The 14,296-nt window shown below is 45.5% G+C and overlaps 1 protein-coding gene across 1 annotated transcript in view; it reads right to left on the bottom strand.

Annotated features, from left to right (window-relative positions):
* Window positions 1-6,583: 6,583 nt before the first annotated feature.
* GORASP2 (golgi reassembly stacking protein 2) overlaps window positions 6,584-14,296 on the bottom strand; it is a 28,863-nt gene continuing 21,150 nt past the window's right edge. The window contains exons 8-10 of the mRNA XM_031451632.2: window positions 10,705-10,791; window positions 9,567-9,677; window positions 6,584-7,957 (exon numbers count right to left, since the gene is read on the bottom strand). Coding sequence (XP_031307492.1) covers window positions 7,608-7,957; window positions 9,567-9,677; window positions 10,705-10,791 — 548 coding nt within the window. The 3' untranslated portion in view covers window positions 6,584-7,607. The remainder of the gene's footprint in view (window positions 7,958-9,566; window positions 9,678-10,704; window positions 10,792-14,296) is intronic.

The raw sequence follows: 14,296 nt of genomic DNA, 5'->3' as shown, positions 1-14,296 counted from the left end.
TGAGAAGCACTGGTCCGTGGATCGCTCTTCTGCGCCCAGGTGTAAAGGGTTGCCTTGGCTGGAGAGGAGCAGCAGGAGACGATGAGGTCTCACCCCTCTGGGGTCCCGGCTCTCCCAGACCGCTAAAAGACCAGGAGAAAGGGCGGGTGCTCCCCAGCCACACCGAGAGCAGGGCACTGGGGGGCTGGGAATGAGGTGGATCCAGAGGCTGGAGAGCCGGGACATCAGGGCATTGCAGCACTTCTCTAGGGGTCTCTTTGGGGGTAAGATGAGATCCTAAAATTTCCTCTCACGTCGTAAAGCTCTGGGGTGACTGTGCCCACCTTCCTCAGGGATGCTGCCCATGCCTCTCCCTCCTGCTCAGAGCGGAGCTGCCAGCAGCTCCACCTTGATCTGGTTTTCAAGTCTATGTTCCACATATTCCAGTTTCAAAAGGCTGTCTGCTTGCTAAAGAGGAAGATTTTTAAACCACCGATCTTTGCAAAAAGCAAACTCTACTCTCCTGCTAAAAACAACTAAGCTTTTATCAACTCCCCACTAAGGTGCAGCCTGAGGTCCTCAACACGGCAGCCAAGGCCCTGACCCCGACCCCGCGGCAACTGCTACCGCTGCAGGCGCCGCTCTTCCCGCTCCAGGCACCTAGAGCCGAGTGCAGTTCCAGAACACTCTGTGTACAACGTACCTTCACTCACTGCGGGTGCTGTTGCCTGTGCAAGTTGGTTCCACTTCGTCTGAGAGCCTCTATCCATCCTTTAAAGCCCTGACGTCACCTCCCCGTGCAAGTCTTCCCGCTCCTGCTCTTCTTCTCCCGCTTCCGGCCCCCGACGCGCGTGCGCACCGCCGTGGAGGCTACTTATAAGCGGTGCGGGATTGGGGGAAGGCCTTTGGATTAGGATCACCTGGGTCGAACCCCAGCTGCCCCACGTAGACGCGCCTGGGCCTGCCTGTGAAGCAGGAATGTTTGCCTTGTGGAGTAGTGGGGAGGACGAGAGAGGCCCGAGTCTGGTCTGCCCACGGAGGGCTGTTGGGCGGTGCGAGGTGCGCCCACCATGGTCAGGCTCTAACCTCAGGGGGAAGCCTAAGGTTGGGGATCCAGCGGGAGGGAGCGTGGGGGCGCGGAATGGGGAGCAAGATCCCCGCACCACCCACACCAGGGGCTCAGACTTCTGATGCTTCTTTAAGTATCTGAGGGTTTCACAGACACCTGAAGGGATTTTCATTTCTATCTTAACAACCCTCAGGTTGATACAGTTACTTTAAAATTGTGTTGGAACAGGACTGCTGTTGCTGAATGCGTTTCTGCATCTCCATCCGGCTAAACTTGCCTGCGGTGGAAGGGAAGCTGGAGGCTAAGTCCCCGAGCCCTTTTCTGAAGAACAAAAAGCGCCCCCACCCTTGGGGCCGCTCCTGCGATGCCCCAGCCCCGCCCAGGGGCCCTGCGAGGCCGGCCTGGAGACCCCGCGGCCTCCGACGGGGCGCGGCTTTTCCAGGTTCCCGGCGCCACCTAGTGGTCGCGGAGAGCGCTGCAGGCCGGGCTTCCGCTCCACGTGGCGGTGGAGACAACTGCAGTCAATGATGGGCCCTGCGGCCACATGCCCTGTGGGACAAAACTGAGGCTTGGGACGGGTCGAACCCATTAGGAGTCAGCTCCTACCCCCAAAGTTTCCCGCTGTAGGAACTGGAGGAGGTTTCTTATCTGGTTAGTGGAGATATCGGTACCACCTGTGGGATGCCCGGGAGAATTAATTAGGAAAACTCCCCCAGTTTGGCACCTGGCACCTGCTCTCAACTCAATACTTCTCTTTAAATTGATTCCTTTGTTTCATTAAAGTTTATTTGTAAAGGAAGCTACTTTAGCGTCATCCAATGCAGCTGTTTTTTCAATACACGCTCAAATAAATATATATAGTAACTAAACTGGAAAACACAACTTTTCTCCGTGTACATTCGGTAATCTCAAACCATGGGATCAAGTCCAGAACCTGTGCCTGCCCAGCCCCATTCCCCTTTCTCTTCTGCCTCCCTCCATGTCCGCAGTCGACCCTCATCTGTCCTCTCCTGGAAGACCCCAGTGGGTTGAGTTTTCATTTCATTTGCCTAGTAGAGATCTGATTCTGGAAAAATGGATTTCACTGTCTCTAAGGCTTCATGCCCTTTTTATTTCAGGTCATTCCTTGAAAAGAAAAACAAAAACTTGGCAGAGACCAAGGAGGGAAAATGTTTGTTTATTAAAACTGGAATGAGCTCTGAGCCCCTGGACTCATGAAGTAGGAGTCTGTTTCTTCTTGCTTTCATTCAGCTCCCTAACAGGACAGATGGGGTTTGCTCTCACAATTCTGTTCCCCACCACCCCTAAGTGCACAGGTTGTTCAGCTGCTGCTCTCAAATGAAACAATGTTAGAACTGTGTTTACTTCATGTACCTGACAGCTGACATTATTTCCAGGATGTCTAAATGCCAGAACAATCGCTAGAGACAATGTGGACTCTTGCCATCATGTCTCTGGGCCTCTCTGCTCAGCATAGCTGTCTGAACCACACAGGGACATTTCTGGCCAAACCGATTTACAAACACAACATAACATTGCAGATCATTAAAGTGCAAATCTATTCAGGCAAACATCACTGATCATTCTAATCTAGAGCCAGTGTTAGGGATTTCTTAGTAGAGAGCTTTTAAATGCCACTGGAGATGGCCAGCACCTCCCCTCCAGGCTAGGCAGCCTGGCTCTATATAGAAGTCTCTCATTTCTCCCCTACATGAAAATAATCCTAGTGTGTTCGATTAGAAAGTAATTCAAATGTGCTCTTAAAAATTCTGTTGATACACAAGAGTGCAAGAGAAGAAATGAGAAGTTCCCATAACCCTGCCTAATTCAAGTGTTCCTTGAAGATACTTTTCCCCCCAACCTCGGGGGAACTTACTAGTTGGTCTCAAACCAGGTCAGCCTGGCCAGAGCCGGGCAATGGCTTCCCTTTTACCAGGAGATGAGGCCATAGAGAGGGGAGTGCAAGGACGTCACTGGGGAATTCAGGACCTCTCATTATCTACTCCTTGGTCCATAAAAAAGAGAACTGATGATACCTTTCAATAGATTTGGCTGTTACAGTAGATAACTAATGGGTTCTTGGTCCCAGACTTGGCTTCCGAAAGAGGCTGAGGAAACCCAATCCCTGTCCCTGTCCCTGTTATTGTCCAGGGACCTGTTTCCAGGGAGAAACCTGTTTCTCCCCCAGGTTTATAGTTTAGGCAACTGCTTCAAATTTTGTCAAGCTTAGTGCCCACTTCACCATGACTTATGGATCCAAAAGAATGAAGTCCATGAAGGAGCTTGTTTTCTGATCCTGGATCCCTAGGCTCTGAACTCTCCAACTCTTTGAAGCCCAGGCTTCCCACCCTCCCTACCAAGATAACTCTGAACCTCAGACGCTGGGCAAGTGGCAGAAACCAGAGGGCGAGGTGGCAAACTGGAGGGTGTATGCACTTGTTTCCTCGTGGGACTGAAGAGCCAATGTTGCCAGAGGTGGGCAACCAGTTTCACATAAAACCAGAAATACGGATTTATGTGAAATCTTCTGACTTGTAAATGTTGGTAGTCAATTAACGTTTAAAAATATACAGGTGGCTCAAAGGAACCATATCTTGTTCACTGGGCAGACTGTTTCTACAAAAGAGCTTGCCCAGAGCTGGCTCAGTACTCGCTTCAGTATTCACCCCATGAGCCAGGAGCACTTACGGAATGTTGGCTACTGTTATTATCCTAACACCCAGTGGCCTTTGTGGAGCTGGGCCTGTGTCTGTCTAGTGCCAAGAAATATGCTGCAACCTCAACTCTGGTAACACAGAATCCCTGGCCCACGTGCATCAGCGGATGGTATGTTTTCTCATGTTTTGTTTGAACTGGTGAAGAGTGGCCAGAGGGCACCCGCGTTCGCATAACCCCTGAGAAAATCAGCTTTTTCTGCACTTGTTAGTCCTCGGCTGCTCTTGAACAGATATAAACCTGTCCCTGCCCTCCGCAGCTGGCAGGCAGGTGCCTGTGCCTGGCTGCATCCTTGTGAACAGCGCATTCTCTCTGTCCCCGTCCCTCTCTCCAGCTCCCAGAGTGACGCCAGCCTGGGAGTGGTTTCACTTGCCCTTTCACTGGCCTGAGGTTCTGGCGTTAACTCCTCATTCTTCTAGTTAATCACACTGGCTCACGTGCAAGAAGCCTTTGAAGGAACATGATGGTTAGCGAGACTAGAAATTGTTCTTCCTAGATCTGCTACAAACAGTGCCATGGATAAAAGGGTCCCTTCTCTAACGTGTGCGCCTGCTAAGTGGTGAAAGTGTGTTAGCAGACAGTGACCCTTCTGTTGCCTTATTACTTCCTCAAGTTATAGACCAGGCTAGGAGGCGGTCCGGACCTGCTACTCACCGGGGCTGGGGAGGGTCAGGTTGAATGAAAGAGACAAAGTTTAGTGGCTCTCATCTCCTGAAAAGCTTTCTAGAAACTCCAAGGGCCCAGGAATCCATATTCTAATTGAGGTGGTTCTAATTTGCAGCCAGGCCTGACCCCCTTGTGCCGGGCAGTCAGATAAGTAAAGGGGACGCCTTTCCCTTCGGGCCCAGGCAGGGCCATCCTTGAATATTAGTCGCAGTCACACAAATAAGGAAGGTGTTTTAGTAAGGGACTAAGCGCAGAACAGGAACACAAAGCAAAGGGGAAAAGCGAAGGCAACACAGACTCAGTGTCAGCTACAAAGCGCCTTCAGGTGACAGCAGCCTGTCCTCTGCCCCGGAGGCACTATTGCTGCCCCTTCAGCCTCCACCTCCAGGCAGGCTTCCTCAAAGGCAGATTTGAGCTCCTCTCCATGGAAATCCTCCAGTGACTCCTGTTTTTAAGACACAGCCCCAGCTCCAGCGCCCAGCACTCAGGGCCTTTCAGGATCTGGCCCTGTGCATTCTGCTCCTTGCCGTTCCTCTAACACTCTTAAGACTTTTCCTAACTTCAGATGGTCTCTGCCCCACCTTTGCCTGAATAATTCAAGCCAAATGTCATCTCAGAAAACGTCCTGCGCCCTGCCCCAGCGCCCTGGCCAAAGTGCCTCCTCTGGCTCCATCAAATCTCCGGCAAACAGTGGTGCTGTGTGGGGGCCCCTGAGGGCTCGGCTCTGCTCTGCTGCACACAACACACAGCGGGGCTGCTCACCGGGCCTCACTACTCTTCCTTCTCAGTAATGGCTGGGCATGCGGCAGGACAGACTTTATTTCTCAACCTCCCTTTCAGCTAGCAGTGGCCACACAACTCCACACTGGCCACAAGGATATAAGGACACATGCTGCGTGAAACATCTCTGAACTGTCCCCAAAGGAAGGGGGCTGGCCTCTCTTCTGTCTGGAACAAGGAGGGCATGGCAGGGGCTCCAGCTGCTATCTGGGCCCATGTGATGACCTTGGAAATGGAAGCCACACGAGGCAGAACTACAAAATAGGAGCCACAGTCTCTGACACCGCAGTGGGCTGGTCCTGCCTCAGCCTCACCACCTCCAACTCTCTGAACATGGGAGAGAAAATAAACTTGTTTCAGCCACTGTTATTTTGAGAATTGTTATGATGACTGAGCCTATTCAAACTAATGTCCTCCCTCATCACTGCCTTGTGCCTCTTGCGTGAATGTGGGTCCACTGAATGATCCAAGGGTTGGAAGGTAATTCTGGCTGCTGGCCGTTCTCACCGTGGGGCTCCCCTCCATGGCTGAAGCACTTATCCTCGGTGCCCTGAGAACTCACTGCCAACGCCGACCTCCAGAAGGCCAAGTACGTAACCTCCTGGTAGGGATGCTATCTTTTAATCTGGGTTTCTGGCCCCTGGAACAGGACCTGCTATTGTTTATAAATACCAAAACTGGTTTTTCTGAAGGAAGCAGAGACTATCTAAAATAAGTGCTTTCCACCTCAGGAAGATCAAATGAGCCAATCAGCCAAGTCTGTGCCCAACTTCCAAGTGAGTTTAAGAATCCCTTTCTCTCCCCAGAGCTTAGTACTTTTTACATGCTTATGGACATTTTTCTGGGAAGACGATCCAGGGCTGTCATCATTCTCAAATGAGAACTGTGACCTCATAAGAGTTAAGAATCACTCACTGCACTGGAAGAACTGCTATTAGAAAAAGAAATATCTTTAAGGCTTAAAAATTACTTATGTGCTTTCCATTATGGTATCTCCTTAACATTAAAAAAAAATGAACATTTTTTAGAAAGCAGTAACAACTTGCTCAGCTTCTCCTATCCTGGAAAGTAAAAAATCGTAACTTAAATATACTTGTGACTATTTCCCCTACTTGTTATAATCTCCTTTTCAAAAAACAGGATTGGTAACTGAGAGAAATAGTCTAGAAGTATTTATAATGCAAACAGAATAAGCTATCAGAGCTGCAGCCTTCTTTTATCATTTAGCTTTAAGTATAAACCTAGCTCCAGAAATGGATATACCCTAAAACGTGGCAGGTGCTGGGAGGGCGCTGATAACTCTAGTTTCCAGCTGGGTGGTCACAGATCGGTTCCATACCCTGCTCCCTTAGGAACGTTCACGATTGTACCAGGTCAATAACCGAAGAATCTCTTTCATCTTTTTTTAAAAACAGAGATATAATACGCATTTAATTTCATTCAATAAGTCAATTCCACGTAACTTACCATCTCTTAGAAAACTTAGGAGAAAGCAGACATCAGACATGAAAAATTACATTAGTGCAGTGTGACACATGGGGAAGGAACAAGTGCACAAGTGGCAATCAGGAGCTGTAATCTAAATGTACCACAAGAAGAAAAGCAAAATTACTGTAATTTATTGCTGTATCTCTGCTTTCCCAGTATAGCTATAATATTATAAGTAGCTACAAAGTGCCACCTTCTGGTTTAAAACTGTGCAACATCTCCTTTATTTCTTTTTAAATGTCATTTTATGGTGGACGTATAAAGCAACAGCAGCAGTTACAAAATGTTGTCTGAGTAATTTTGAGATCTCAAAACAAACATCTGTGTATAGGCTGAACAAAAAGATGTTCAATTAATAGTGCACATTGTGTAACTTTAACAAACATCTTTAGTTGGAATTTTTGTGTAAACCTTAATAGAGATGTGGCTCACAGAGACCAAACATAAACTATCTTTCCCTTTCACGGTTCAGCAAGGTGGTCTGCATTCTTGCAAATGATTTACAAAATATAAGAAATGTTGCGTGTGGGTATTAGGCATAAAATATTTCATTTTCTTACAGAAGGAGCAGCAGGAGGACAGGGAGCCTTGTGGACACCCCATCACCACCTTTCCCAAAGATGTACACCCCCAAGAATGGCCGTGGAAACCTGGCAGCAAGCCACCCTTATTCTTTTGGTTGTCTTAAAATACAAGCGCTTTCTGACTGTTCCCTCCCCGGCCGGTGAGCCCCACCCCAACCTGGCAGGACACAAGCCCACATCCTCTTGCTTAGTTTTCCCCTTAGAATTATTTACAGGACGCCTACAGATACGGTACAAACTAGTATGAAATTAACGAGTTTGCATTTCCAGACACGCTCCTGTGGTTACATAAGCACACCACGCCAATTCCGAAGGCTGGTCCAAAGCTAAGGTGACTCAGAGGCATTTGCATCCGTAACCGCAGAGACAGGCTTCTCACTGGCTGGGGTGGGTTCGCCGACTCTGTCCTCAACAGTGGCGGGGGCCTTGGGAGTGGGGGGCGTCACATCCACAGTAAGTGCGGAGGCAGCGTCTGCCTTTGCAGTGGCCGGGACGGGGTCGGAGGGTGGACTGCCGGTGGGTGGGAGGGAGGACAGCAGCTCCGCTGAGCCTGCTGAGGAAGAGACCTCTGGAACCAAAGGGAATGACGGGAGGAACTCGGATGGCATGGGGAACTCGGATGGCATGGCAATGCCGGCTAAGTTTCGGGGAGGCAGGGAAGGAAGAGGTGGCAAACCTAGGACAAAAACGGCACAGATCACACATTGTCCCAGCACTTAAAGAGCAGTAGTCGTCATCACATGACTATTTTCATTTGCATTTCATTAAGAAAACTGAAGCTGAGAAGAAACAACACAAATCACAACCTTTGTTTATCCTCAGCTGGAGGCCGGGACAGAGTTAAATATTCACTGCAGGAGCAGCTAGCCAGGAGGAAAGGTTTCCTCCGTGCCTCAGCCCAACTCAGGGAAGAAATGAACCTCCCAGCTGGGAAAGACAGGAGCCCACCCAGCGGGCGACGCAGCTACACTGTGTCCAGCAGGAGGACTCCCACTCAGCCAGGCAAGCTACAGGCTGACTTAAAGCTGCTCTCTGGACAGACAACAGGAAGAGACACAGGGGTCAGGCATCCCGTGAAGGTGTCATGAGGGAGAGGCTTGTCATGGAGCCCTCTGCAGTGGTCTCACCAGAAGTACTCAGCCTTTATTCATACCCTGAGACTGACTGATAACTATAGTATACTTGGCGGCTTTATTGTAACGATTTTGAAATGCAGAAAGAAGAGAAAATTACTTCTTTAAGAAACAGGAAAGGCAGGTTATACAACAGGTTCAGGGCAACCAGTGGCCTGGTGGAACCCTCAGTGCTCTTAGAGTCTGCCAATCTGGGGAAAGGGCAGAGCCAGGAGCCAGGAATACAGGGCACAAAAGAAAAGACAAAGGGAGTGCTAAAAAAAAGTAAACATCAGTTTGAGTTTACCGACTTCACTTGTTTTTTTAAACCACTGTGCTGAAAAGTAAATGAGTTTATGAGGATGGGCAGTGAATATATATAGATGGTGAGTGTTAACGCAAGGGCATTTATGATTTAGACAGAAACGTGACAATGTGCACCATGGTGGAATAAACTCACTCACTGACATCACTGATGGGCCAAACTACCGAGATTAACAATTAAAAGCCAGCCATGGCATACGACTGTCTCAAAGCTACAGGTAAGCTGGGTAATCATTAACCAAAGAGCAGACTTGTGGGCACTCTGCTGCTTCATTTTCATCAGGGCATAAAATCTGAGTGGAAACACTCTGAATTTCTGCTAACAACTATTTGCAGCTAAAATCCCTCAGTTTTTATTATATAAACATTTATTAATAATGGAGAATGTTTATCAAATAACAAACCCAGCCAGCTGAGCAAGAGTGATAAGTTTCTGGGCCACGCAAAACAGGTATCACTACCCCTAGATGGCAGCTGCCCAAAACACAGGAGAACCACAGGGAGCTCATTCACCTCCACTGGGCAAACTGGACATCCAGCTCAGTTACAGCCGGACCATGTCACTGCTCTTTATTTCTACAAGTAGCCTTTAGGCTGTTTGAGCTGTCAGGGTGCAGGGAGAGGAGAAAGTGGGTAGAGAGGCAGCCAGGCAGAGAAGAATCACAAAGATTTTCTTCTTCCTCTTCTTTTTCAAACTTTTTAAATAAAAAAGATTAATTTTTATTAAAACAGCTAAAATTTGTTAAACTGACCTGCCCTTTCCAGAAAAAAACTGAAATAGAGGACTGCCGTTCCTGAAGAAAGCTTTTTACTAGACAGAGTCCTAGGAAGGCAAGACGGGCAACATACCCGGGTTCACGAGTTCTGGTAAGCTGACCCCCGGCACAACGTGCGGTGTAGGGAGGTTGAGATTGGGGAGGGCAGGTAGGTTAGGAAGTCCTGCTGGTAAAGGCATCAGTCCTGAAGAGAAGGCAGAGACAAAAGATAAACCATTCAATCACTGTGTATTGGAAAAAATACTACCCACTTAAGGTGAGCATACCAGAAGTCTACTTACTGTGTGGCAGATTTGTATACTAACAACAGTAACAGCAAACTCTCACCTAAGTGAAGCATCTTTCTATACCTAAGTGATTAGACAGCCAAGTGGGTGAGGGTCAAAACGTATGAATACTTCTAAACCCGAGAGCAAGAATGTCGCTAGCCTAAGTGTCTTGGAGAAAGGGCTGATTCATCTCAGCAAGTATGAACTGAATTTTCTTTGATGGTTGAGGTTTACAGTCTTTCAGTCTTTTATTTTTCTTTTGACATAATTTCAGACTCATGGTTGCTATTTCATATAAAGAACCCCCATGTAGACCTATCATTCAAGTTCCCCAAACTTGAACATTTTACCACACTTGCTTTATCATTCTGTATGTGTACACATTTGGCTAATGGCTTAATATGTCTGTGTAACAACATCTTTAGCCATATAATTACAGGCTCTCACAGGCAAGTATATTTGATCACTGATAATATTTGATCGTCTTCTGGTGGGTAAAGGGACTCGGTCTTCACTGGGAACAGTAAGAGAAATACACGGAAACCTCACCTAATGTCAGAGCTACTGAAGACCCAAGTAAGGAGCACTCTCCCCCAGGACACAAGGTCTTATTCACTGAACAACGACCAGAAAGCCCTAACTAAGGAAGTACAGAAGAAGGAGCTTCCACACACTCCTTGCTCCTGCCTCAGGCTGCACTAGGGAGGAGGGTGGAGAGTTGGCTGGGGTTAAACGCCCAGGTCTCAGCAGCTAACTAGCTGGTGACGAGCAGCTCACTGCCACTCGCTCTCACTTGTCACAAAGTTACAGCAGAGATAAAATGAGAATCAAAGACATAAAAAGTCCCACACATAGGTATAGTTTTTTCCCACTGTTTTCTAGGATGCAAAATATCAATAAAACTATTATTATTTCCTACATCTCCAGTCTCCTGCCGCGTACCTGGTAATGTTGTAGCTGGGTTCATTGGTGGCACAGAAGTGAGGGACTGGTTTACTTGTGGTGGCAATAATGGTACTGTTGGTACACCTAAAATAAAAGCACAATCTTTCAAAAAATTTCAGTTGCTAAGGAATGAACAAACTATCTAGGATAGCCTTCAGCCCCCTTCCCTGGCCCCCCGCCCCTCTGCCAGGCAGGTCTTCACTCAGCGTGACCCCAGTTAGTCCAGGTCTCCAGCTGCGTCACTGCCATTGCTCCTTCTCTGCCCTCAGCCCTTAACAAAGACCACGAGCAGAGCCTGGGCCAAGAGGGTGGGAGGCTCTGCAAATCTTCCGCAGCTAAGCTCACCAGGCAAGAGTTTTACAACTGGCTTAAGCAGGGTTGGATTAGAGAACTGTTTTGGAAATTAGGAAACGGGACACAAGGTTTCTAGCCAGTCTCTACTGGGCTCCTGACCTAGAAGGCCATGTAAACCTGGGGATGCTGGGGGGCCAAGTGACCTGTGAAACAGATGCTGGGTCTGTGAAAGAGGAGAATGACACAGATGGCCTGAAAGGCAGATGAGCACGCAGAACTCCAGAGATGGGGAGAATGACCTGGCTTCCTGAATCTCCATTTCCTTTTGACCTTAGGTTCTGTGACACTCTTTTGAAGTCTAGGGCACTCCCATTTCTACTGATGTTGGCGTGAGGAGGTTATGTTCTTTACATTTAAGTAACTTCTAGCATAATACCTAATAAAGATTACCTATTAATGTTTACCACCTACTCATGTGGGAGGTTTTGCTGGTGTTCAAACAACAGTCATAGTGCACATGGATTCTAGATTTTGTCTTATAGAGATCTGCTTAAATAAGGTAGCAGGAATGAATTGTGCCTAAAAGTATGAAGCACCCATTTTCAGATAGTTATTAACTTATTCAGTCATGTATTTACTTTTTGGCAGAAGTTGAAAGCATGCAAAAGTAGAGGAGGGTTCTCTGCTTTATCAGATTCTCAAAGGGGCTGAGTGGTTGGCTGGTCTATTTAGCCTTTCAAGTTTGGGGGGGCACCTACTATATACTAGACATTGTTCTAGGCACTGAGGGACTTCACAGCATAAAGAAAATAGAAATCACTACTTTTAGGAAATTTACATTCTGATGAGGGGCAGGAAAAGGAAGGGAGACAGATATCAAACAAGTAAAATACACAGCATGTGAAAAATGTTAAGTTTGCCACAGAAAAATCAAGGAAGGAAGGAAGACAGGAAGTGTTGAGGAGTGAACCAAAAAAGGTCACACTGATTAATGCCGTTTCAAAAGGATATTTTCATTTTCTAAAAATTTCTCAATCCAAAAATTTTCAAATCCACAGGAGACATTTTCTTAAAAAAAATCCACATACTTCTATGTTTCTGCGGTTACTGTTTGGATTACTTTGCAGCAATATAATTAAGAGCAAAGACAGAAGATAAATGCCTAAGAAAAAGTGGTTTCTCACATGTCATGATGCTAGAATATTTGAGTGTCTTTAAGCTGATTTGCTCAAAGTGAAAAATGTTGGTTTCTTTTGGTCTCTTTTGAGCAGTTACTGCTTTATTTATGTTTCTGTCTTTTAATATTCCAAGAAGCCACTTCTCTACAATATAAGACCAGGAATCTCAGTGCTTGCGCTTGTAACAATAGAAGTATAGAAGTATAACTGTAATGTAACGAGGGGAGATTTGAAACATCTCTAATAAGAAACTGGAACTTGAAAAGAGATAATGTCAGTTATCTCCTAAAACCAGAAGGGCTCTCATATGGCATTTGAACACTCACTCTAAAACCTGGTGAGAGTTATTCAGAGATTGAGTTGCTGCCTTGGGAAGTACCCAACCCACCTTTAACTAAGGGTAATCAGGAATAAACTAAAGGACCATTTCTTACTGATGGGATGTAAGAAAAAAAAATCTAAACATTGTAAAAAGGACTGAAACACTGCTTGGATGAAATAAACTTTAAAACTTCTTCCAACTGTAACTATGACTTGATACTGATGACATTAATATTCAATTTCATCTAGGAAATATTCTAAAACTGGATTGTGATGATGACTGCACAACTCCATAAATTTCCAAAAAAAAATGAGCTCTATACCTGCAGTGAGTTAATTTTATGGTACACAAATTATACCTCAATAAAGCTGGGAAAAAACCCAGTAGTGAGTAGGGGGTGGGGAAGTATGTCACTACACTGATAAATGGTGAGGCTACGTGGTACAGGTTTGTTACACTACTTGTTACACAAACGAATATCTGTATTTATTAATGTTGATCTACTTTTGAGTATGTTTCCAATTTTTAATTGTAAAAAAATTAAAATTAAAATTTCATCTAGAAAAATGTCTTTGGGAAATAAAACAAAGACTCTGAAAAGATCTGGGATTTGAAACTAGGAGACAAACTCCAAGGATCATACTATTAACCTTAACTGCATCTTGATGGACTGCTTTAAGTCCATTCTAGAACAAAGTGAAAAATGAGCAAATTTGGAACACAAATATTAAAAAGAGCTCAAGAAGAAAAGGTTATTAACAAAATAAAACTAAAACATGTCAGTATTTCATCTACTTACTCAACAATGAATTTATAATATACTCTGGTGTTATGAATAAAGAAAATAAAAAAAATTAGGAAAGACAAAAATGAACTCTACCAACATACCAAGAACTATATCAGGTGAGCAAGCAATTCCAATTCTGGGTATATAATCAAGAAAAATGAAAACATATGTCCACGTAAAAATCTGTACAAAAATGTTCACAGCAGCGTTATTCATAATAGCCAAAAAGTAGAAACAACCAAAATGTCCCTCAACTGATGAATGGATAAACAAAACGTGGCATATCCATGCAATGGAACATTATTTAGCCATAAAAAAGGATGAAGTATTAATATATACATGACGTGAATGAACCTGGAAAACATTCTAAATGAAAGAAGCCATAGAAGAAGGTCACAGACTACACATATGATATGAAATGTCCAGATTAGAAAGAGAAAGTAGATTAGTAATTGTCTAGGCCTGGGGGGGTTAGAGAAAAATAAGGAGTGACTGGGTACAGGGTTTCTTTTGGGGTAATGAAATGTTCTAAATTGATTAAGGTGATGGTTGCAAAACTCTCCAAGTACACTAAAAACCCCACTAAGCCGTATACTTTAAGTGGGTGAATTGTATGCTATGTGAATTACATCTCAATTAAGCTGTTGAAAAAAACTAAAACAAAAAAGGACTGTATTAGGTAGAACAAGGAACGCAGAAAAAGAGAGATAGAGACATGTCCCCTGAGCAAGACTGAGCCCCTAGGAAAGGAATGGTAACCTTCCCGCTTTTGTATCCCCTGCTCACTTTTTGTCACTACCCAGGGAATATGCAAACATTTCCTAAGTAAATTAAACAGAGCAATTAAACAGAATTTAAAGGTAGAATCCTGACTCTATAACAAGAGAAGCCCAAGGTCTAAAATTTGCTGAGGAGAGGTTTAAATGAGGTGATTTAGTACCAGCTTTCAGACAGGGCCTGTCATTGCAGAGCATGTTCACAGTTTTCAAAGTACTCTGGCATTAATTT

This window comes from Camelus dromedarius, chromosome 4, assembly GCF_036321535.1.
Source record: "Camelus dromedarius isolate mCamDro1 chromosome 4, mCamDro1.pat, whole genome shotgun sequence".
Lineage (NCBI taxonomy): Eukaryota > Metazoa > Chordata > Mammalia > Artiodactyla > Camelidae > Camelus > Camelus dromedarius.
The sequence above is the reverse complement of the archived record's forward strand: the minus strand, read 5'-3'. Positions and strand labels throughout refer to the sequence as shown.